At 47.6% G+C, this 25,675-nt stretch overlaps 1 protein-coding gene, 1 long non-coding RNA gene and 1 pseudogene across 2 annotated transcripts; 2 read left to right on the forward strand and 1 right to left on the reverse strand.

Moving 5' to 3' along the window:
• The first annotated feature begins 1,260 nt into the window (after positions 1-1,260).
• LOC120840924 lies at positions 1,261-2,982 on the forward strand. Its single transcript, XM_040211711.2, has one exon. The coding sequence runs from the start codon at positions 1,261-1,263 to the stop codon at positions 2,980-2,982; it is 1,722 nt and encodes a 573-aa protein (XP_040067645.2).
• Positions 2,983-8,981: 5,999 nt separating this feature from the next.
• Positions 8,982-25,675, forward strand: part of LOC120840925 — a 37,510-nt pseudogene continuing 20,816 nt past the window's right edge.
• On the reverse strand, positions 13,742-16,515 carry LOC115319992. Its single transcript, XR_006076795.1, has 4 exons — positions 16,473-16,515; positions 15,470-15,689; positions 14,292-14,652; positions 13,742-13,903 (listed from the first exon to the last, which is right to left on the reverse strand). It is a non-coding gene; the product is annotated as an uncharacterized LOC115319992 (long non-coding RNA).

The following is a 25,675-nucleotide window of genomic DNA, read 5'->3' on the forward strand; positions in this document are numbered from 1 at the left end:
GATCGACGCAGATTATGAGAAGTTGCGAGCGGTTCGACGTCGTGCTGAACGACGTGCCAGGCGAACTGGTAAAGCCGCGGACTGGGTGGAAGCATGACGAACCCTGGCGGTCGTACGACGACACTTAATTCGACTCTCTATGCGATGTTGGAGAGGTACCTGCGGTTCAATGGACCTTCACAAGCCGTCAACGAGACTATGGAACGTGACCCGAGGGCTCAAGAAAACACCCAGGCAGAAGTTTCCCTTCCGAGCCTTGGCACTTTCAAAAGGAATCACTGAGCATGCTGCAGCCAATGCGTTCTGCCAGCTCCAGCAGCGGCGCCCTGCGAGCGGTTTGTCACACGAGAAAACCACAGAAGCCGCCGTGCTACCGGAGCTAGACGAGGCTTTTACCATGAGGGAACTCAAAAGTGCTCTACAGGAGTGTTCCCAACACACCTCTCCAGGCCCGGATGGTGTTACATACAAGGCACTAGCCAATCTGGGACCCCTCGCCCTCGGTGCCCTCCTGCAACAATACAACGTCAGTTGGAACACAGGACAGCTCCCAGAGTCATGGAAGAAGTCTCGCCTCGTTCCCATCCTGAAAGCAGGAAAATCGCCTCTGTCGCTTGAGTCATACCGCCCCATTGCGCTCTCCAGCTGCATTGGGCAGTTGATGGAGCGTATGATCCTAAACCGTCTGCTCTGGTACCTCGAAAAGACAGGGGTCTTCCCCGAGTGCATGTCGGGGTTTCGTCGTGGCCGTTCTGCCATTGACGGCGTCGTGGACTTAAGGGCCGTTTATACTCCGACGTTGAGCGCAGTGAACGCAGCGTAGTGCAGAACGCGCGCCTTTCATTGGCCAGCAACCAGGAACTCGATATCTGCGTCCCATCAGAATCTGTGCGCGCTGCGCTACGCCGCGCCCGTCGACGTTACGTTGGAGTATAAACGTACCTTTAGTCTCAGAAGTTTGAACAGCATCGGAGCCGTCGTCTCTCCACGGTAGCTGTGTTTCTGGACATAAAGGCTGCTTTCGACAGCGTGGAACACTCAGCAATACTCACGTCCCTCATTAAACTTCGCGTACGTGGTCGAATCTACAACTGGATCTTGGATTACCTTCAAGGACGCACAATTTACCTAACCACGACAGAAGGAAACAGTGACTGTTTCTCCGTAACTGCCGGCGTTCCACAGGGGGGCGTCTTGAGCCCCACATTCTTTAACGTCGTCCTGGCCCACCTGCCGCAGGAACTTTCAGAGCATGTAAAGATGTCGATGTATGCCGATGATCTGTGTATCTGGTATTCGGGCCCGAACCGCACAGTAATCTGTGGAAGGCTCCAGAAAGCACTCAGCAGAATCGAAAGATACCTGAACTGCAGAGGCCTACACCCGTCGCCCAGCAAATGCGTCGCTATGGCTTTCACCAGGCGAAGTTGCAAGCGCTTTCCCATACACATAGGAGAGCAAATTATCCCCTACGTCAACAAGCACACCTTTCTTGGATTAGTTATCGACAAGCGGCTCACCTGGGCACCTGAAATGAACAGACTTCGATGCAAGGTCAACTCGTACGTGAACATCATGCGCTGTCTTTCTGGCTCGAAATGGGGAAATTCAGCCGCCCTCATGCAGCTACACAAATCAATGGTACTGGGAAGTCTGCGCTACAGTCTGCCTTTACTGCACCGGGTCAGTTCAACAACCCAACGGGGACTCTTGGCACAGCAGGCAAGAAGCCTCCGCGTTGTGCTGGGAGTGCCCCGAGCGTCGCCTTCTGCAGGAGTTATAGCAGAAGCGCACGAACAACGTATAGAGGCGCTCCGTGTTCAAGAGACCCTCCGGCACTACAGTCGTTTTTCAACCCAGCACGAAGCGCATCATCTGGCGGGCCTGCACATTTCACGTCCAGCGTCGAGTTTTGCAGAAGTGGTAAGAAACCACGTCGAAGCCTTTCCGGCGAACGCTGCACCGTATCGTCACCCCCAGCGAGCACCTTGGACATGGCTGACCCCAACGGTCCACCTCTCAATACCGGACGTAGGCAAAGGCACAGCCTTCGGTTTTGTGAAGCGGCTCCTCACTCAATATTACATTGAAGAGAACTACAAGAACGCCATCCAGATATACACAGATGGATCAAGCACTGCGATGAGCTCGTCCTCTGCAATCTACGTGCCGGATGCGAGCATTTCGGAAGGGTACAAACTCTCCCACCGTACATCGTCCACGGCATCCGAGCTCCACGGCATCTTGCAAGCGTTACACTACATAGAGGCAACTTCTCCGAAGAGCTATGTGGTGTGCACGGACTCAAAATCGGCGTTGGCATCCCTATCAACCACAGCCAAAAAGTGCGCATACCCGGGCCTGCAACAGGCTATACTCGATAAGAACGACACCCTGCACAAAAAGGGGTATGCCATTACATATCAATGGGTCCCAGGACATGTTGGCGTCACTGGCAACGAGATAGCCGATATGACAGCAGCTCGGGCGCACAAAAACGAAAGAACAGAGGCCATTCCCGTTGCGAAAGCTGATGTGAAGAGCTTTCTCTCTGGTGTCGCAAACCAGATAACGGTAAAAATCTGGGAGCAACCTGAGGGCCACCCTTATCACCTGTACAACTTGGACCCCAAGCTTCAAAAAAGAATCCCTTGGAGCACACCTCGAAACCAACTTTCAGTTTATTTTAAACTTCGCCTTGGGGTCGCCCGGACTGGCCGCCAACGCTACAAGTACAAGCAGCGAGATTTCCCAAACTGCGCGACTTGCCATACCGAGGACACAATCGAACATGTACTCGTTAACTGCAAACGATACGAGAAAGAGCGTGTGATCCTCACTAAGGAACTGAATCTTCTGGATGACCAACCAATGACCATGCGAAAGGTGCTAGGACCCTGCACCAACACTCGAAACCAAGCACGGGCGTTTAAAATACTGATGGATTACTTAGAATCAACTGGTTTGCTGCAAACACTGTAGACGCAGAAGGACGCTCAAGAAGGTCGCTATCTATAACAGAAACAGAGTAGCAAGAGGGGGCAAATAAGCCCTAGCTAACATCTCTGTCGCTCGATGAACCAAAATAGCAAATAAAAAAAAAAAACCTTTCCGACGTCATAGTCAGCTTTTGGGCCAATCGTGGAAGGCCGACCACAGCGACGGTTTCGGTCGCACACGTCGCCAATAACTGTCGGGGCAGTGTTTGTCGCCTGATTTATGAAGTGGAACCACCTTGCCAGTTTTCCAATCTTCAGGAAGGACACCAGTAAAAATATATTGCTCAAAAATCATAGTAAGAAAAATTGCATGTAAATTTTAGTATTCTTTAGAAACTTAGTGTTAATATAATCAATACCACATGATGAGGACACCTTGAGGTTGTCAATCAGCTTAACAATGCGATCAAAATTAAATACAAGCGGGTTCATAGGAAAGAAATCATGATTAGGGTAAGTAACAATAGAACAGCTTACATCCCTACAAAACGATTGTACAAACACCACATTGAGGACTTTTGCAGAGTAATCGTTAGACATAACGATGCCATCAGAGTCATAAAGCAAAATAACCTTGTCTTTCTTGCCATTAATAACGCTCCAAAACATTTTGACATTAGTTGATAACAGACGGAGCAAGGTATGGTTGAAAGCTTGTTTAGCGTCCTTGATTGCATTTCTGTATAAATTTTCTGCGTTGTGGTAAACCGCCCAGCGCTCAACCGTGTCTGTACGCTTAGCAGTGCGGAACAGGCGTTTCTTTTTATTTAAAAGTCTTTTCAAAGCATTGTTAAACCATGGGGACGTGGAGCTATTAGTAAGAAACCGACGTGGGACGAAAGAATTCATAAGGGAATCGACTTTATTTTTGAACATTGTCCAATTAACCTCGACAGAGCATTAAAAAACATGGGATAGGAAAAAGTCAAGGAATTGCGCCAACTCGCTGTTTATAGCCTCAAAATCAGCTTTGCCATAATCAAGAAAAGAGTTATTCTTCGCTTTTGAAAGGCAGATACAGGAGCGCTTAGGTAAAAGGGAAGTAAACAGTGACCGCTGATGGCAGGTAATTACGTAAGAGAGGATGCAAGATCAGGCGCAGTAGAAAGAATAAGGTCCAGCACGTTCTCAGAAGTTGCCGTAACACGAGTCGGCCTAGTAACTATCTGCGTTAACGAAAAATCGGAGCAGAGACTTAAAAACTCAAACACGCTGCAGAATTTGAAGATATGGTAGGATATAGACCAGACCAGTCAATGCCGGGGAGATTAAAATCGCCCAAAACAAGCAAAGTCAAGGCAGGAAACCTTGTACGAATTGTATTCAAAGCATCGTGTAAATCTATAAAAGCAATCCGTCATTCACACGATTCCTTGTAGTATTCCTTTTCATCATCATAAGAAGCGGCGCCGCAGACCTTCAAGGCATGGGCGACCTGCTTTTCTCCGGTGGTGCAGATCTTCTCAGCGAAAAGAAATATATCATATAATATTATAACTAAGAAAGTTTTTTTTTTTTTGCGCCGTTCCGGACGACGAGGACGACGACGACGTCAACGACGTCGACAAAAAAACACAAAAAAAACACAAATGTATTATTGTGTTATGTTAGCACATAGCCTCCTCTACACTCAAAAATCTTGGGAGTTCGGCGACGGGGCCATAAAGTGCCCGGTCACAGATTTCGAGCGCGAGCATCTGGTGCTCAGAGCATGAAAGAGCCATTTCTTGGGGAACTCATAGCCGTTTATACTGAAAGACTTCAGCCAATAGGCGGAACTTGTTGCCCGCTAGAACCAGCGGATTGCGCGATAGCAGAAAATGGTGTTACTTCTTTGTCTTCTTTATTCCTGAGGAATCGCATAGAGTTCCTGTGAGTCAGAGCCCCGAAATGGCGGACGGAAATAGTCATCCCCCGGTTGTCAGACTCATAGAGTTATTATAATGTACGCTAGAGGTTCAACTGGCGCTAGTGTGCTGCTGCAAATTGAAGCAGACAGCAACCAGTCCGAAATTGACTTCCGGTAATGCATTGCTATGGGAAAAAGCGGGTGCATTTTCTCGCTGCGCTCGATTATAAGAGCAAATATCACGAAAAATTCGTACGTACTAGGTAGCTTGGAACTTTTCTCAGTCACGCAGACGAAATAATTGGTCAGTTACAGCGTTTTCATTTGAAATTCGTGACACGAAAAACGATGCTAAAACCGCTTCGTACGTGTATTTATGTGCACTGTCGGACACTGTTAGCGCGAACACGGCGTCGGCACTTTTCAACATGAGGGACATACGTGCCAAACGAGCGAAGGACATGTGGAAAACCAAGAGAGACGGCAAGAACTACACAGTAACACTGGATAAGTAACTCTTTGTGCATGCAGACGATCAAATAAATTGAAAGTCACGTACTATAGTCAGATTTGTAATAAATAAGTACTGCTTTCTTCTTTCTGCTCATGAATATGTGCAAAGATGCATGTTCTGGGTTCAAATCATCACCCGCAGGCTCCAGATCTTTGCAAATGGGGAGAAGCCAGAGAACAGGTGCCCGATTAAAACTGCCCGACATAGGAAATAATAAAAAGACACACCTCTCGTGGCCCACATGCTTTATTTTTTTAGCAGACTGTAAAGATGCACGACGGAGTCTTCATATAGTGACAGAAAGGACATATTAGCAATATATAAGCGCCACCAAAATGCTATTGAACCTTAAACGCACTCTACATTCCTTTCGATTGTTATTTTGCTTAGAATCGTCGCTTGTTTTTACACACCGTCTGTTGAACAGAGGTTTGAGCCTGAAATAGAGCGAAGTTTAACGTCGTTCAGTGGTAAAGAAAAATGTTGTAACTCAATCAATTACACTTTCACAATATCAATAAAGGTACATACTATCCGGTACAACCGAAATAACAAAAGTTATTCGTGTTATTTTACGGCGAATAGACAAAATTCACGTGCGTATTCCCATAGGAATGCACAGGAGCACCGCAAAAGTAGACTGGTTGCTGTCTGCTTCAATTTGCCTCCCGGAAGTCGCATAGACACTAGCGCCAGTTGAACCTCTAGCGTACATTATAATAACTCTATGGTCAGACTACGCTGCACTGGTTGCCAGGCTGTCAAAATATCTTTAAAAAGGCCAAACTCTCTCAGTATAAACGGCTCTGGGGGAACCTGGACGTCATCGCACAGTTTTTGTAGCGGCAAGGACCCGAAACACACTTTCGAGTCCTCGCGTCTCGCCGCAATGTCTCGCGGCAGCGGCAAAACGCGTTTCGGCGTCTCGCCGCAGCGGGGCGCCAGTCACGTGGCTCTCCTCTCATACGCTGTCTGCCGCTCCACCTTTTCCATTTCGGCAGCCACTTCTTGAGGCGATGTGCGAGGCTTTGACAGTTTGTAGGAGGCTATGGTTAGCCAGATGTCCAAAATCAGCATAGTCTTAGTTTCAAAAGTATTTTCAGGAGCGCTTATCGTAGGCGATACTTAGTCGCGGAGCAAACAGCATCCGAATCGCATCGTCTGTATTTTTGTTTTCTCTTTTTTATAGGTGCAGAGGAAGAAGGCAAAAATACAAGCCAAAGTTGATGGTCAGCGCGCGTTATAGGTTCCTTTTTGACGGTGTGCTCTAAGTGTGTTAGTCATCTTTTGCGCTGTTCCCTTTACGTGACGTATCTCAGTGTCGACAGCAGCGCCAGCGCTTCGTCCTTAGCGGCTACTCCTCCTCTCGCGTGCCGATGCTCACATCTCCCCTTCCAGCCACCGTAACCATGTTTGTTCCATACCGCACAAGCAGTACCCGATTAAAAAATTTCCTTTTGTATGTGAAATTTCTGTGCCTAATAAACACATATGAATCATACAAGATGTATAAGAACATGTAAGAACCATATAAGAACTGTATAAGAACTATATAACTTATATAAGAACCATAAAATAAACTTGCAAAAAGTTTCTTATAAATTTTTTATATTTTTTTTTATTTGTTCTTATATATCTCATATAGTTCTTATGTAGTTCTTATATGGTTCTTTGTTTTTATATATCTTGTATGATTCATGTGTTTATTGGACACAAATATTTCTCATACAAATGATTTTTCCACTTGGGTGGCTCAAGAGAGCCTGGAAGTAGAAAAAAATAGTCAGTACCCAGCAATGGCGACACCTGCCAGTAACATCATGCTGGTGGTCATTCGCATTTTTTTCTTACGCTGCAAAAGGTACCTACTCAGCAGCATGGCTACTGCAACGGTAGCTGTTGGGACATCAGTGCAAGCTATAAGAACAGTGCGCTCCTGTCTGCGGTGTCGCTCGCGCTTATGGTGAAATAGAGCTATAATATCCTAGTCCACCATAATAAACCTATTCGTAAATAACCCAAGCCTCAAGGAGAATGCAGGAAATGGTATTCAACGCGCCGCACGCGCACGTCCTCCCTGTATAAAAGATTCGAAGTAAATAACCAAAACAAAGTTTTGATGAACGCGCGAGCAAGATGCCATTTGTTTTGGCTGTTGCTTTAGAATAGACTAGGGTGCCTTCATGTGCGCTTTGCTTAGGGTGGTGGCAACTCGCCATTTTGTCCCACACGTTTATGTTTATTTTTTGTTCAGAAGCGCGTGAAAGAGCGTGTCCCTGCACGCGCCTGTGGAGCTGACTGTGCTATGGCGACATTTTGTTTTCGTCGATTTCTTTGTATTTTCCCTGCGAGCGCGTGTTGTCGGCATCGGGTACTACAAAGGGTGGCATCACCCTAAACAGAAGGACATTGAGGCACACTAGAATAGACCCCTTTCAAAAGTATGCCAACACTAAAAAAATCTTGGCAGCAAAAGAAAAACATCTAGCAACACTGGGCGACCACCGCCATCGACAGCGTTTGTCGCGTTCGGTACGTTCGTCGTGCCGCTCCTCCGTTGACATACGTTTCGTATTTGAGTCGCGTACTCGTTGTGCTCTCTGTGCTATCAATGCTGGAGTGCATCATCGCCTGTTCCGGCGTTTTTCCAATCACAGGTTGGTAAACAACCTGTTGCAACTGCCTCCGATATGTGATAGTGAAGTGTAAACATTTTACCGACACCGGTCGGGCACGTACCGGTGCGTGGAACGGAGTTACAACTTCCTCGTCGAAGCTTATGTGGTGCCAACGTCGCTAAAGGCGAACTACACGCAAAAGAAGGCAAGTGTTATCGTGTTTAATGTCTACCTTGTGTCTGAAAGCTGTGTCGGAGCGAAGCAACGACCGAAAATCTCCGTCGCTCGTCGCTGTCTCTCATCGCCGTCGCTCGTCTCGTCTAAAGCTTTTTTATGCGGAAAAGTAGCGACATCCTTTGAAGAATGCCGCCAGCTATTTGGGGCCGATCCAGGTGGCGCCACAGTCGACGCACGGGTGTAAAAAAGCAAAACATAAAGATAAAAGGTGTGCGCGTCAGAGAAGAAGGGAGAAGATGTCGCTACAGTTTTTTATTCAGGGGCATTAGTTTCGTCAATCGCTTAATCGCTTACATGCGCTCTACCCTTGGGCGACTCGAACCCCGATTCTGCTCTGAAATACCATTTGGAAAGCCTTTGAGCTTTGGTGACCGCAGCCAGTATAACGTTTTGTTGTTACATGGTCTGCGAAAGGCGCTGCAAGCACATTCTTCTCTAGCTAGGAAGGGAGCCTCATCAAGAAATGTTTGGAATCACAGAAGGAGCGAATACCCTCGAAAATGGAGGAAGCTTTCCGAGCTTGTGCAGAGGGCTCCTTGCCTTCTGCACAGCAGGGTGCGGACGTTGGCTGCACAACAGAAGCCTGTGGTCATGCACCAAAGGCAGCACCGAAATTCCTTTCGCAGAAACGACCTATACCGCCTGCCGATGCGAAAATACAGGGCTCCAAGATATTCTTGCAGTTTCTGTGTGGTGGCTCATTTTTATGTGTTGATAAGACATGCTCCCCTACATAGAAGCACAAAAAGAAAAAAGACACAGTAATGGCAACAGTCAACAAAAAAGGCCAGTTTTTGGACGACAACTGTAAATGTCCTGCGGGAAGCGTGGCTTATAACCAATTAATAGCGCTTCAACGCACGATAGCCCTTTTACAGTCCAGGTGCTTCAACCAGGCACCAGCTGAACTTTCCTGTACCGACCTACTGCAGCAGTGGAGGGTTCCCCGAAGTCCACAGATTCACGGCACCTGAATCCAGGCCGTTGACTGTCGAAGTGTATGAGAGGGCGGACGCAACGCCCCGCTGCTATCACGACTCTATGACAGTAGGATGACTGTATGAAGCCAGGCCCAGCAAAACGAAGTAAGAAAGAAGTTGGGAAAAGCTCTCCTCGGCCTAGGTAGCTACACGAACTTCGGAGAGGCTTTGCTGCAGCAGGAGTACGGTTCTTTAGAGAACACAAAGTTTGGCCCGGCACTGGCCGCAGCACCGCTGTCTTACCAGCACCCAACCTTTCCCCATAGACTGTTTGTAGTAACAAAAATTCCCCGCCACGGAAGCCACCCATACGTGCCACCGGAGGACTGTTGGTTCTTCAAAACACGGGAATCATGGGACATCTCTGCTCCATTTGTGGGTAGCGATTTCTTGGAGGTAACTAATTATATTGTCACGGAAGGTACCAGTACATGCACACTCTGGGACAACATTTTGTGGAATTTCAGAGGTGAAAGTGTACCTGCACAAATTTGATCGGTGCTCAACGGGATGAACGCAGAACCCATTCTTTGGTGTTGTTGTCAGCAAAAGCTGTCGCCAAATATATGGCGGCAGGAGACTGTACAGCCGTAGCGGTCCACTTTCAGTGACAACGAATTACTTGTCAATTTCTGACGCAACATTCGTCGGATGAAGCCGAATAGCGTGTCGGCCTTCGTACTCGTGCTTCATCAGTGAAGCACTGATTGAACACAAGTCCCTGCTGAATGCTGACACAGCACTGGTGTCTGCAGTCTGCCCCATGCTCCATCAAGGTAGACTGTGCAGTGATCCTGTGCACAGGCCTTCGGTAAAAACCAAGCTTGCAGGAAACATGCTGGACAAAACATCCCTATAATTATAACCCTGTGCGGATGGCAGTTTGATCTTCCGCATCCGATCCACATCGCAGACATTGTATCCACATATGGACAGCATCCGCAATGTTCTTGAATTAGAAGGGCTAGTTCGGCTAGTTGGCGATCCATATTTTCGAGGGTAAGCGCGCTAAAAAAACAACGGACAAGTAAAAGAAACGAACAACACAAAGCGCTACTTGCAAATGAAGTTTATTCAAAGTCTTAGATTATTGTATCCGCTTCCGATTTGCATCCGCAGGCATAATTATTTTTGCATCCGCAACCTAACTGCACCTGCCAAATTCAAAACCGCATACGACCCGCATTTTGCGCATTTATTTAACATTATAACACCAAGCATGAATAAAAAAGCTGGTAGCTTCTAAGCCGTTTGCTTATCGTTGTACAATTAACTTTCCAAGTGAGAATACGGTGAATGTAATTTTATTGTATTACCTTTTATCGAATTTATATTATAAGCGATAATCATTCCAGAGATCGTTCGCGTCACTAGCAACACCTATCGGTTTCAGTTTCAAAGACAAGCCTGCAGCTGTTTGCTCGGGACCACATCCTTAGCAGCAAATTGCGATTTGTCTTGAATACAAAACGCACACACGTGCACGTTTCACTTGTCGAGGTCGCTGTGTAGAACCAGAATATCGTCAAGGATGGACTCGATGATGCACTTCATAATATCACTCACTTGAAGATTCTTCGTTCGGACACGTTTATGGGCCGCCTCGGCAAATATGTAAATCCAGACCCACGGATATCCACAGGATCTGGCATCTGCATCCGATCCGCCAAATCTGATTCATTTTTATCCGCATCTACCAGTTGCCTGCGGATATCCACGAATAAGACGTGAATATTGTCACGAAGAAACATCCAAGGAAACAAAGAATAACTGGGGGAAACTGAAACTTTCAATGAGGCGATCTTGTGCCCAAAACTAAAAAAAGAAACAGAAGATAACAGGAGAGCGTCGCGGAGCGTCCAAGTCGGCGTAACAGCAGAGTCGAACGCTGGGGCGAGACTGACTGCAGATCGCCACGCGGAGCCCCTTATGTACACGCGCTGGCTTCTGGAACAATCGACCTGGAAGGTTCGGCGACTAGAACTTTCCTACCTTGAACAAGCAACAAAGTTCTCGAATTCACCAAAAAGTTAAACTGCAAGAATAAATAAAAGGACGCGTAACTCCCGGTGATCGAACTCTGGCTCTTCGCGGGGGAGGCAAGCACGATAACAGTTAGGCCACAGCCGCGCTGCCGACATGGTCAGCTGCGCGCACGGCATTACTCCCCCCTTTAAAAAGTGCATCGCCCCGATGCAACACAAAACAAAACGAAGCACATAAAAAGAACGGCAAACTAAGGAGCCATTTGAAACACATAAGGTCCACACTCCTATCGAGCGTAGTACGGCTTCAGGCGCACGGCGTGGACGAGTTCAGGTCGTGGTGGGCAGCGTAATGATGTTCTTGTTCCGTCGGGCATCACTTCGTAGTTCAGCTCTCCGAGGCGACGAAGTACCTTGTATGGTCCAAAGTATCGTTTCAGCAGTTTCTCACTGAGGCCGCGGCGATGGAAGGGCGTCCACACCCACACCCTGTCTCCGGGCTGGAAGTGGACGTCCTTGCGACGAAGGTTGTAGCGGCCCGCGTCGACGCGTTGCTGGTCTTGAATCAGGAGTCGGGCGAGCTGGCCGACTTCGGCCCGTTGAGCAACCACCTGGGCGTCGTCGCTCTTATTGTCAACTGGCTCATGGACAGGATCGTGTCCAGCATGGTCGTTACCTTCCGACCATGTACCGGCTGGAAAGGTATGAATCCTGTGGTCTTTTGGACCACCGTATTGTAGGCGAACGTGACGTAGGGCAACACCTCGTCAGAAGTCTTGTGCGCTGGGGCGCACAAGACTTCTGTACATAGAGATCATGTCGGCGATCGTCTTGTTGAGTCGCTCCGTTAGCCCGTTGGTCTGCGGGTGTTGTGACTGAGCCGGTGGATTTCTCGGGTGAGCTGTGTCATGAACGATGATCCGCGATCTGTAATTAGAACTTTGGGAGCACCGTGCCGGAGTACGATGGACTCGATGAAAAACTTGGCGACTTCAACAGCTGTCCCTGAAGGAAGGGGCTTTGTTTCTGCGTACCGCGTGAGATAATCAGTGGCAACAATTATCCAATGGTTTCCCGGGGTCGACGGCGGAAAAGGATCAAGTAGATCCACTCCGATCTGCTGGAATGGTGCAGTTGGCGGAGGAATCGGCTGCAGGAGACCTGCCGGCTTTGTCGGCAGTTTCGTGCGTCGCTGGCACTCGTGGCATGATCGCGCATATAGGCGAACGGTTCTGGGGAGCTTGGGCCAGTAATACTTTTCACGAATACAGGCCAGTGTCCGGCTGTAACCAAGGTGTATGCACGTCGGGTCGTCGTGACATGCATGAAAGATCTTCTCTCGAAGGTGGGTCGAGATTACCAGCAGCCACGGCGAGTTGTTGTCCCCAAAGTTCTCTTTGTAGAGTACACCCTGTCGAATGGCAAAGGTCGGCAGGACTCGTGAGAAAACACGCGGTACGGTACTCCCGCACCCTTCCGGGTGCTCGATTAAGGCGCGCACCTCGAGATCGTCTCGTTGACGTCGTGCCATGTCGTCGGTGTTCACTGCTCCTAGAAAGCACTCGTCGTAATCGTTGTCGCAGCTGCCGGAAGGTGTTTCGACGGGGGCCCTGTACAGGCAGTCAGCGTCGCTGTGCTTGCGTCCCGACTTGTAAACGATAGTCATGTTCCACTCTGGTAGTCGGAGGCTTCATCGAGCGAGGCGTCCTGACGGGTCCTTGAGGTTCGCAAGCCAACAGAGGGAGTGATGGTCCGTGACTACGCGGAATGGGCTCCCGTACAAATACGGGCGGAACTTAGTGATTGCCCAGACGACCGGAAGACATTCTTTTTTCAGTCGTGGAGTAATTTCTCTCCGATTTGGTCAGCGCCCGACTTGCGTAGGCGATGAATCGCTCGGTGTCTTCTTGTACATGAACTAGTACCGCTCCAAGTCCTGCATTACTAGCGTCCGTGTGAATCTCGGTTTTTGCATCCTGATCAAAGTGTCCCCTACTGAAAAAAAACCATATGAATTTTCCATACGGGCCTTCATATAGCGTTATGGGATACGGGTCATATGGTTGGTACGGGTCATATGGGTCATATGGTTGGTACGGGTCATATGGGTCATACGGTTGGTACGGGTCATATGGTTGATACGGGTTGGTACAGTTTGTGTGGTTCATATGGTTTGTACGGTCCATATGGTTGGTACGGTCTATATGGTTGTTATGGATGATATTGTTCATGCAGTTTAAATCGTTGATGTGATCTATAGGCCCACGCACTATTTACCAACAAGCCCTCACGAGGTGTGGGCAAATTCAGTTTCTACACGAGGTGCGGGCACAGCGTGTGCGTAAGAACGACATTCACGTGACGTAAAGCGTCTGCACATGCGCCCTAACAGTAGCAGCGCCACCGTAGCGACGTGACGTCAGGGCCGCGTATTGGTGTATATCGATCGTATTAACCACATGGTTCACTCATCAGTGAAACATGAAGTTCAGCAGGGAAACACTTTCCTTTTAAAGCCTATGCAAGATGGCAGAAAGTGCATGCACAAAGAAATGCTCGAACTTCGAGAAATTGTGAACATGCATTCCACCCGCAGGCTCGTTTATTTGTCTTCAGTCTCGGGCTTTGAAGCAGCTCGTGCATGTTAATGATGCAATTCTTTGAGGCGAGCTGCATCTGCTTTCCCAGTTGGTCACAGGCTGACGCACCTCCAATGGGCGTCTGAAAGTAATGTAAACAAAACCGACAGTCACATTACATGTTCTCGTAAAATAGTTTGTACAGTATCTCTCTAGTCAGTAAACACTTATCAAAAGTCCATCAACCAACAATGGCGGTCAGCACTGCTTGCTCACGAAGTGCGTGACTGGATCTGAGTTCTCGCTGAACGCTGACGCAGGGCTCGCTTTCAGTATATGCTCAGAGTATGTGAGCAAGCAATGGCGGACAGGCGTTCGCACTGACGTTGGAAAAGGGTCTATTGACTTAATTTTTATGACTGACCTAATATTTAAAATCATCTACCTTCTGCAACTTTCACATTTTGAAAACAATCACAAACATTTATTAAGGCAATACATCACCGCATGACGGAAAATACATAACATACAACTTTCGTCACCACGGGACGTCTCTGCAGTCTCCTGGGACACGGACCTCCCACGTGGTCACACCCCGGTCAGAGCATCCCTCTCGTCCCGTTTCCCAGAAGAACGCAGGAACAGGCAGCTCTCCCGATCATACGCAGAGACCCAAACGTCTCTAGTTGTCTCCATCGTCCGTTAGTACCCGGTCCGAAGGCCGAGGAAGCGGGCCCCTGTTTCTCAGCGGGGTGTCAGGGGGGTCAGCTCCCGCTGTGCCAAGTGGCCCGCTCGGCGTCGCTCGGAAGCTGCACCCCACCCACGCTGCGTTGGTCGACATGTTCGGTGGCGCCAGAATGCCGAGCCCGAGACTCTGGTCAGTCGATGGCGCTGCAAGGAAGCCGAACCCGCTCTCTGGGTGGCCGATCATAACAGCATGCATCCACCAGGTGCACATTGAAAGTCGTTTATTTAGCTTTAAAATTAGTTTTATTGTGCTTTTCTACGGAAGACTGGTGTTTTTGAGGTTAGGGTGCAACATGCAACACATTAAAGCTAGAAAATGAGCGCTGAAATTTCGTTTCCCTACCCCTTTAACAGAAGTGTAGCCACATAATCTTAGTATAGTATAAATAAAAAATTATTCTATTCATGAACAGGAACTTTTAGTTAAGTAAATCATCCCTGCAGTCTATTAAGCACAAATTTTAGTTTAGACTAGACAAATGTAAGCCAGAAACACTCAAATCCTAGAATTACTAAGAAAATAACTTTATTTGTGCTTACTGTAGACTTATTTTTCGCGGGCTCCATATTTCGCAATTAAGGTCGAAGCTGAAGTTTTGAAATAATTTGCGGGTTCTAATTTTCGCGATGCATTCGGATCTCCATATAGATTCCAATGTGTTTACACTTAACCGGAATTGTTTACGGGACCTACTTTTTCCACAATTGTGGGCGATTCGTAAAAACGATTCGACAGCAACCTCAACCATGCGATTCGACAGCAACCTCAACCATGGGGTTGCTGTCACGTGCTTTGCTTCGACGCTCTTATTGGGTCGGGAAGGCCACAGCCTCCACAGCTCGTCAAGTTATCGTGAAACACACTAGATGGAACAGCGCGGAACAGTTGCTGCACTTGGAGTAAGGGTGAAGGATCGCAAACTCAACATGCCCAGCACCTGGAAGAAGGCATAGGACTTACACTTCGAGGTCTCCACTTGTCTCCATCATCCGTTAGCACCCGGTCCGAAGGCCGAGGAAGCGGGCCCCTGTTTCTCAGCGGGGTGTCAGGGGGGTCAGCTCCTCTGTGCCAAGTGGCCCGCTCGGCGTCGCTCGGAAGCTGCACCCCACCCACGCTGCGTTGGTCGACATGTTCGGTGGCGCCAGAATGCCGAGCCCGAGACTCTGGTCAGTCGATGGCGCTGCAAGGAAGCCGAACCTGCTCTCTGGGTGGCCAATCATAACAGCATGCATCCACCAGGTGCACATTGACAATTTTGAACTCACAAAACAAGGCTGGACAGATAGGCGGGACGGTGAAAAACCCAAAAAGATCACTCATACAGCGATATCTCTAACGGATCGCCATATTTTTAGAAAAGAGGTGCCCGGCCGAGGAGGCCGACGAGACAAGGCACGTCACGATTCTTATTCCCTCTCCTCCTCGCTACGTCCCGTGTCAAGCTGGTGAACCGAAGCGAGGAGGAGAGAAGCGAGGCCGCTTCCCTTCATTCTCAAATTCTCCCGGAGGACAGTGATGTCAAAGACCTCGCTTGATCGTGCCCTTCTTTTCCAAAAGTGCAGCGATCTGTTTGAGATATCGATGTACGAGTAATGTTTTGGAGTTCGTAGGGTCCTGTTCAACGCTTCTAGAGCCTTATTTCGCGAAATTCAAATTTCGGTTCAGTATCCCTTTAACAAGCCACACGCCAGATAAGGTGCTCCATCTGTGTTAAATGGTTCCAGAAATCTATCAATGCCCTTGCACCAGCTGAGTTGAATCGTTCATTATGAAAAGCAAACCAACAAAACTGCAAGATGTTCGGCAAAAATAGGTTACAGCCTGTGCTTTTGATTTGGGACTTCAGAGATGAGCTGAATTCTCTGGAAATTAGAAACTATGTATATTCTTAAAGAATTTCTGTTCTGCATTTCAAGGTTGTCTCGTTAAAATAAAGAAATAAATACCAGAAAAAAGTACTAACCTGATATGCACCTATGAAGTCTTGTTTTGGCTAGCAGTGACCGGCCCTGGTTAGTAATGACTCCATGTCCCCAGGATTGAAACGATGGTTAAGTAACGTCCACCCCTTATGCACTTTGTGGTACAACTGGAAGAGACAAAACATCTTGTTAAAAATTACCAATCCTTTTCACATGCGAATTTTGCAGTTCATGCTTCCTGAGAGTCATTTCCTACAATAGTGTTAAATTAGAACAATGAGAGCAAAGTTGTTTCAGTAAAGGGCCCCTGAAAAGAAAAACAAAATGTTTTTTTTTTAAACAGTCTGGTTGGGACACGCGCGTCAAATAATTAATTTTACGTGAAAAAAAAATTGGTCAGAGCAATTGTGACGGCGCGAGACGCAATTTAGTCGGTAGTCACCTCCTCTCCACATGTTTCCTCTGGGCATTTCGAGCGAGTGGAGGAGAAGGGGATCATCTTCGCCTTCGTGTTGAGGTGGCGAGAGCGAATGACCATTCCGGGACGTCATGGACTTTGCGCGCAGAATTTAAAATAAATCTCTTGCCGTCAATATTGCTCTAAAAAATTTATTATTTTCGCATAAAATTTATTTTTTGACACGGGTGTCCTTATCAGACTGTTCAATAACGTTTTTTTTTTTTCAGGGGCCCTTTAAGAGGTGTTTGCCTGATATGCATCAGTGGATTCAGGTATTGTCTAGCAATGACCTATTGCCCCCAGGACTGAAGTGCTGTTTCACTAAAGTGCCGTTCGCACTCTTGTAACCGAGTAAGACTGAGAGAGACCAGACCGGTTTTTAAGCCTTTCGCGAGTTCTTAGGACGGGATGCGCCGGAGCGGAGCTGGTTTTAAGAGATCGCAAGAGGCTTGAAAACCGGTCTCGTCTCTCACGGTCGTACTCGGTTGCAAGAGTGTGAACGGGCCTTAATGCTTCCTGCACAAAAAATTCAAATGTAAGAACACAAGCCCCAAAATCTTTGTGCCATTCTCCTCCCCCTACTTTTCTGTGCATTTAATTTGTTTCATCCCTTGGCAAATCCTAAAGATTTCAAAATGCTTATCCTACATCCTTCCGTTAGACTGAGTGGGTAACCTGGAGAATTCATTGTTCGTGAGGACACTTTTCCATTCACTCCATGCTGTTCTTCAAAGCAGAAACTCCTCTCTCTTAACCACAGTCATTAAGCACTTTTCATAGACCATACCCACAAGGTTGGCAATGCCAGCACATGCTCATGTCTTCACTTTGAGCATGGATTAAGCACATATAACTAAATCTGAGACAACGGAAGAAGGAAAAAGGAGGACACAAAAAAGAGGGCGACACACATAATGTCTTGAACACAGCTGTTGGTTCATACTAAAACCACACCATTTTATAGGGGTACACCGCAGTCAGTGCCAAGAACCATCACACCAAGTCACACCCCCAGATTGTCAGCAAGGGCGAAAAAAGAACTGCCCTCAACGCTCCCACACTTGCCAAAGTCAACCCACCGACTAACAAGTAAAAAACAAATGCAGCTGTGGTTGAGACGTGTTGTGTTTGTTGTTCTCTTTTTCGCGTCCTTCTTCCGGTGTCTCAGGTTTAGTTATGTATGCAATTCACCACCCTTGCCTGTACTTTTACTCTTCTCTCAATTAAGCATACGCCTGCAACTCGTAATATCTGATCTATGGAAAGTCTCTGTTCCACCAAGCCTTTTCGATTATGAGCAGGCATTATTTATAAAAACCTCCTTTCATTACATTGTTTCAGAGAACAATTGTTCTTTCTTAATTAGGATCAACTGATCATATTAGGATAATTGCCAAATAATGGCAAATTCGCACGATACATCGAATTGCAATTTTCATCCATGCACCATTTGTCAAGTTACCATCATGTAGGCTATTCCTGCGATTTGTCCCTCGTCCGCGGACACCCATACTGAAAGGGCAGAGCGCCTTCTTAATCGCAGATATTTGGCAAGTGAGTAACTGGAAAAGCGTTTTTATGGTAGAGTAGCAACAGCTCACCAGTATTTTTGTTTTCAAATCAGCCAAACAAAGAGAGTGGATCATTGTTTTGTCGCGCCACTCTTAAATCTCCACGCGTTAAAGAAGCTGCAAGAACTTTGCCCGGCTGACACGCCACAGGTTCGGGTACTCCTCCGGGTCGGTGTCAAGAAGCTTGGCAAAACTCGCCTAGCATGCTGCAATCTTTCCTGCAGATCCACCCAGTTTTCCATCCAGCAAGACCTTTCTTATGGCTTGTGCTGAAGAGTGGTGCACAAGCGAGCAGTGTGTAAAGGCATTTCCAAATGCCTCTCCGCGACCCCAGGACTTCATCGCTATGATGCTGAAGCCTCCTGAAGCAGGATCATATTTGTGTCATGTCGTTAGTAAAGTAAGTGACACTTCGCTCTAAACCTGCCACTATGTTTTGGCCCACTTGGTATGTAACAGCGGCACACAACGATTCCTTTTCATGATAGCACCGTGATCCTAAACGCAAACATCACTTCTGCTCTTGGAAAACAGTGCCACACTGCGATGTTGGCGTTTTGCAAAATTGCAAGGCTGCGAATAGGTACAGTATGTCCTCGCTGTCGCCTGCTTGTCTCCTTTGTGTAGATGCGCTTGGGGGATTAACGTTTCGTGGACGTCTTGTCACGTGATAAACCCATCCGCGGATTAGCACGTCGTGTAAATCAGCCATAGATGGACTGCGTAGTCTGCACTCACTTAACATTTTTGTTGACGTTGCCTGTACGTCATGAAAGTGTTTCGTATCCAATTAGATATTCTCAAAGAAACAAGAAAACTGCATAATGATGTCGCACAATATTCACCTTAACCACTTAACCGGTTTTTGTTCTACAGTTTTTCATCCTAAATTTTTTTTTCCTTTTTTAAAGCTTGTGCGGCTTGGGCCGCACGTGCCTCCACAATCGGTCGCCATCCTTAAAAACGTGTACGATAAAAAAATGCGTGCTGCCATCTCTCAGCTGCACCGCAAACTAAGCTCAGAGCGGGCCTGGGACGTCTAAAACAGCCAAGGGGCAAGGTAGGATGCGTGGACGTGCTACACTCCTCCTAAACGCCTAGGGAACGGCTCTAGGTAGAAGAGCTAGGCTTGTTTAAAACGGTTAAAGGACACATCCAAAGGAAACAAACTTTTTTTTTGAAACAGCCGGGTTAGGAAAAGGAAGTCATAAAACAAATTTACAACGAAAAAGAAAAATGTTTAGAGCTATATTTACAGCGCTAAACGAATTTGTAGTTGGCGCCCGCGGGCACCGCGGAGAAGTGGCCCTTATTTATCACGTGATTGGCCGCTATTTGTCACATGGTACTTGCACTCTTTCGGATGCTTCGTATGGTCTCGAAAAGTTACTTATTCCTCTTCGTTTGAAGTGCAACAAAAAACAAAGATTAATAAGTTACTTTTAGAGCCCAAAGGAAGCTCCTGAAAAAGCTCAAGCAGACGTGATAAACCTGTGCACCGGTAAGATGACGGCGGCGGTACCCCAGAGCACACAAACTTGCACGGCGACGGCGGCGCCACCGTGGAGAAATGGATTGAAGCAGCAGCACACAGTGCTCAGCATGCGGTGGCAGCGTGTCTCTGCGGCTTCGGCGACACAGCGCGGCGGTGCACAGGTCTAACACGTGACCAGCGGCGGCTCTCACGGGCGCCAACTACAAATTCGTTTTGCGCCATAAACATAGCTCTAAAAATTGTATTTTTTCGTTGTAAATTTGTTCTAAAACAATCTTTTTCCATCAAGGCTGTTTAAAAAAAAATGTTTTTTTTTCCTTTGCATGTGTCTTTTAAGGGTTTAAGGAGCTGCAGTACCTTCCATGTCATTGAATCTTATGTAGTAGTAAATGATTCTAAGTCACAAGACTAGGTTACAGAAAGTAACAAGAAAGTGAAAGACAGGACGTCATATTGTTTCATATTCTAATTTTTTCATCAGTCCCGTATTAAAAGGTTTTCATAATAAAACTTACAGTTGTATTTTATCTACACTTCTCTTTCTCACGTCCTGTCTACCAAATGGACCAGCGAAGTAAACTCCCCCCCCCCCCAAACATACACACAAGGCACAATAGAAATTTCTGGACACAATATTCCATGAATGTAGGGGGCATCTGAACCAAGCTGAAGAAAAAGTTTTGGTCTGAGAAAATAAAGGGTTACAAAACTGAAAAAAAATGAAAGCCGCTTACAACTCCCTGTAACGCCGAATTAGAGCGCAGCTCTTGAGGAGGAGGAGGGAAGGGCACTGGGGGGGGGGGGTTAAACTAACCAGGGGGGGTCACGTTACCTTGGGGGTCACGTGACCCCCAATGCCGATGATGTCATCACTGACGTCACTGATGACGTCATCAGTGACGATGACGATGCGGGTACCGATGACGTCATTAGTGACGTCACTGATGACTTCACCAGTGATGATGACGATGACGATGCGAATGCCGGTGACGACATCAGTGACGTCACTGATGACGTCATCAGTGATGATGACGATGACTGCGGATGTCGGTGACGTCATCAGTGATGATGACGATGACGATGTGGATGCCGGTGACGTCATCAGTGATGATGACGATGACGATGTGGATGCCGGTGACGTCATCAGTGATGATGACGATGACGATGTGGATGCCGGTGACGTCATCAGTGATGATGACGATGACGATGCGGATGCCGCTGACGTCATCAGTGATGATGACGATGACGATGTGGATGCCGGTGACGTCATCAGTGATGATGACGATGACGATGTGGATGCCGGTGACGTCATCAGTGATGATGACGATGACGATGCGGATGCCGGTGACGTCATCAGTGATGACGATGACGATGTGGATGCCGGTGACGTCATCAGTGATGATGACGATGACGATGTGGATGCCGGTGACGTCATCAGTGATGATGACGATGACGATGTGGATGTCGGTGACGTCATCAGTGACGATGACGTCATCGGGGGGTCACGCGACATCGGCGGGGGTCACGTGACCTCGAGGAGGGGGCCACGTGACCTCAGGGGAGTCACGTGACTTCGGGGGGTCACGTGACCCCCCACGAGGTCACGTGACCTTGGTGGGGGGCTCGCGCGGTGCATTATGGGACATTTCCCATGATGCACCGCGCGGTTACGCCGACGCCGACGCCGACGCCGACGCCGACGGCGACGCCGCTCAAGCCGGAAACCGGCCCCTAAGAGCTGCGCTCTAAAACATGGCAGTAGCATACTTCTCACTTTAGCACGTGTAGAAGAACCATTCATTTCTACTAGAAAGGTAGAAAAGCCAAAGGCTCAGGTTACTCACCGACAGCAACTACCAGGAAAGCAGGGGGGGGGGCATGATTGTGGAGGCAGCTGGTCTCCAATGCTTGTGCCTTTCTGAAAATTGGAAGTAGGACTTTTAAAGCAAAATGACCTCAACTATTGCCGCAAAACATTCTTTCGTTCCATTTCTCATACCAAAAAAATTGGTATGAGGACCTTTGCCGGGCTGACACGGTGCAGATTCTGGTATTCATCTGCGTCGAGAAGCTTTTGTCAAATCGTGTCTAGCATGACGCAAGCGCTTTGCATCTCCAATGAACCGTTCAGCTAGCAAGACCTTTCTTGTAGGGGTGTCGCGAACCAGCCGACGTTCGAGTTTGACCAGGTTCGACTTTTTCCAACTTCTTGCCAAAAGTTAGAAAAAGGTTTGACTGCTGTTCGCACGCGCGACATGCTGGCCAGTTGGCTTTGGATTGGATGGTGATGGCTAAGCGATGAATTAAGGGCAGCACCGATTGGTTATTCCAGTTAATACAGTACAAAAAAGCAAGTTATTACCTTCTTCAGTAGTTAGAGTTAGTTTCTTTTATTTGCAACTGTTTATAAAATTAAAATAACCCTTTGAGTGAAAAAAATTTTTTGTAGACCTAGACATGCTTGTATCATGGTCTTGCCACGCTGTCCACAAAGTCGAACAAGTCAAATCTGGTTAAAAGTTTCGAAGGTTTGTCGAACCGGTTTGACAAAGTCGAACCCCAAATGCTCGACCTAAAAATCCGGTTTGCCAAAAGTGTGCGGCACCCCTACTCTCTTGTGGCTGTGGTGTATTGAAGGCGCGAGCACGGAGTGAGTGACGGCGTCTCCAAATGCCCCGTGGCGAGCCCAGGACTTCGTCGCTTCTACGCCAAAGCCTTCTCGAGTAGGACTATGTTTGTGTTTTTGTCATGACTTCGTTTAGTAAAGCTAATGGTGCTTCGCACTAAGCCTATCATGGTGTTACGTCTCCCGCTGCACGTAACAGTGGCGCAGAGTTCTTTTTTTAAAGTAGAAAATGTTGATTTCGATCTGGGACAACTGTGCCACAGTGTGATCGCACAATGTTAGAGTTTCTCAGCAGTGCGGGGCCGCGAACATGTTTGGTACGTCCTGCCTGTCGTTTGTGAGTGTGCTCCTTTGTGTGGATCAGTTCGTCGTATGAATCAGCCATCAATGAAGAGCGCTGTTTATTTTGAACTTGATATAAATTAACTGAACAGCACCATTTTGTAGGATGGCTAACCCGCCTAAAACCCCTTGATGTGTTTGTGTTAGTTTTGGAACTGGCCTGTAAGTGCCAGTGCACGAGGCCCATGCAGCACTTTTAAGCAAATGGCAATATAGCCCTGAAAGGAGAGTACTTTGAAGTGAATTCTTTGCAGCTCGGAATTAAACTATCTCGCCTCTGCCTCCTTCATAAAGTCGACTATCATTGCCCCGACCTCAAGAACTCTTTGTTATCACCTCCAGAATGAACATCATCTTGTATATCCAGTTCCACAAACGCATTCAATCAGTCTTTTCTTTCTCAAGCCATCTGCGACTGGAACAGCCTACCATCCACCATCGTAATCCCAGAAGTATTTCCGGCAAGCTTACGGATTCATTTTTCTTGGTAAAAGTATTTTATTGCCACTATGTATGATTAATGAGCTTCCTTTTCTTGTTTGTCTTGATTTGTATAACAATGGCATGTAAGTGCCAGTGCACGAGTGGCACACTGCACGAATCGTGACCGGGCCCTTCAGGTGAAAATAAATGAAATGAAATGATTGGCAACACAGCACTCACTCGTGGCACATGTCTCTCGCATTCGCACAATAAAGGCTGAACCGCATGTAAGCGGTTTAGCAAGCAACGAGACGAGCAACTGAGACTTGTCACTGTCGCTCGGTTTTTGAATTTCTAGAAAATGTCGCTCTATGACTTGATTGCTTGCTCCCGTCGCTTTCAAGCGATTTACCTTGTCACGAAACTGACTGAGTGATAGCAAAATGGTTGCCATCGCTTATCTCGTCGCTTGCTCAATCGCTTACACGTAATTTATACTTTATGGCTGTTGGCGCTTGCAAAAATGTAAAGCGTGAATTTTATTAAAGGCTTTGTTCTTGCTGACTCTCAGACTGCTGCGAAAACTTTGGGTAACAGTGAAATAAGACCACATGATTTCTCACTTTGCTTATGAACTGAGGAGGAAAGCTGAGGAGGCAGTAGCTTGAAAATCAGCTCATGGTCTCTTCAAGTTGTTTGGAACACCTTTTTTTTCTGTTTTCTTTGGCACTACTCAATGCGCGTTTTTTTCTCCCGACCTTCACAATAAAGTATTCCCAGAGGGTTAGTAAATGAGCGCTACATATACAACACTTTGTTTAAAAAGTCCGTGCCACAGTCGAAAAATAACTCCTTATACTCTTCGCAAGCAACGTCACCAATACAGATGGTACTTCCAAAGGCGCAGGTCACGCAATATTTCGAGTAGTTTCCGAGGACGAAAATCGCACTTGGATCCGACCTCCCACAGTGGAAACAAACGGGGTGCAAATACGAGCGCTACGACGCAAACTGGTACCTTCAGCAGTCATGGGTTCCGCAAAACACACCGCCTAGTTAGGTGGTACCAAGCCGCCACCCGATTTGCAGAACTCAAGCCTTGAACACCGATCTACGAGATAAAGCTCCCCGATCACTCAACAAGCGCCTCGCTCGGCGCCCCACGCCCCCGTGGGACCTTGCCTATGGGTTCCTTCCCGCCATTTGACTGCTTGCTCAGTGACCAGGTCGGTTCCGGTACTTCCTTGGAAAAAGCTTGAGGGTCATCCAATGCGCAAAGAATGTGTGCGACAAGGAACTGCACACGTCCGCTTTCACGCTGCCTGCACACACAAGAACACGCCATACACGCTCCAAAAAGAAAGGGCTGGAAAAGTACTCACCAGGTAGACTCAAACCCACAGCTGGCTCTATGGGCACGCCGGCACCTGGGACACTTTGTTTCCCCAAGAACGTTCTTCGATGTTTTTCCGTAAGCCTAAAGGCTTGAAACCGCCCGAAATACGGTGGCCCGAGAGTTTGCAGCTTGGTTTGTTTTTGATTTCGGTTACGATGGCGATGGCGATGCGGCGACGTCGGCTGGTTTGACGACAGGTGTTACGACGAAACTCATTTGACGCAACGTAAATGTTCCTGTTTCAATCGACCTACATTACAACTTTTAAACATAAATAAAATTGTTTTAACATTTATATATTTATTTGTAATAAACTATGATGGAGTTAATCGTGTACTAAACTAAAGCTTGGCCTGGCTCAGCCTCGTTTTATTTTAACATGGCGGCGACAGTCTTTTCTGTTCGTGCTCTGTGCCATGCTGGACCTTTTGGCTGTTCATTGGTTGTCCTATTATCCACCTCCTGCGATCCGCATCAGCCGCAAGCGTGCTGTCTAAGTATTGTGTGCCCGCCGGAAAAAATATCCAGTCTTCTCGGAAGCAAGGCTGCAACTAGGGCTGCTCGGATCGTGGTTCGGACGTCGTCGACACCCACGAACCGCGTCCGCGAGCCTCACGTCGTCTGCTTGGTTTCTGCACGTTGCCGGCGTCGGATCCCCCAGCCCTGGCCGCAGCCCTATATGACCTAGCTGGTGAAAGACAATCTACGACAACACGGCGTCTTTGGAAAGCGATTACTACGATTAGTGGCTCTTAAAAACTCGGTAGCCCCCCTTCAGTGGTGAGCTCTTCGATGTGAATGCTGTTACCTTCACAGTGTCCCGACGCTCCGAACGGTCATTCTAGAGGTGACGCTGCGAGACGCGAGCCTTCTGTGTTGCTTCAACTCTCAGTGTGGTTCTCAAAATGGGCACTTGGTCCCGAATGAGCTG

Source organism: Ixodes scapularis, unplaced genomic scaffold, assembly GCF_016920785.2.
Source record: "Ixodes scapularis isolate PalLabHiFi unplaced genomic scaffold, ASM1692078v2 PGA_scaffold10__122_contigs__length_95168666, whole genome shotgun sequence".
In the NCBI taxonomy this organism is placed as follows: domain Eukaryota; kingdom Metazoa; phylum Arthropoda; class Arachnida; order Ixodida; family Ixodidae; genus Ixodes; species Ixodes scapularis.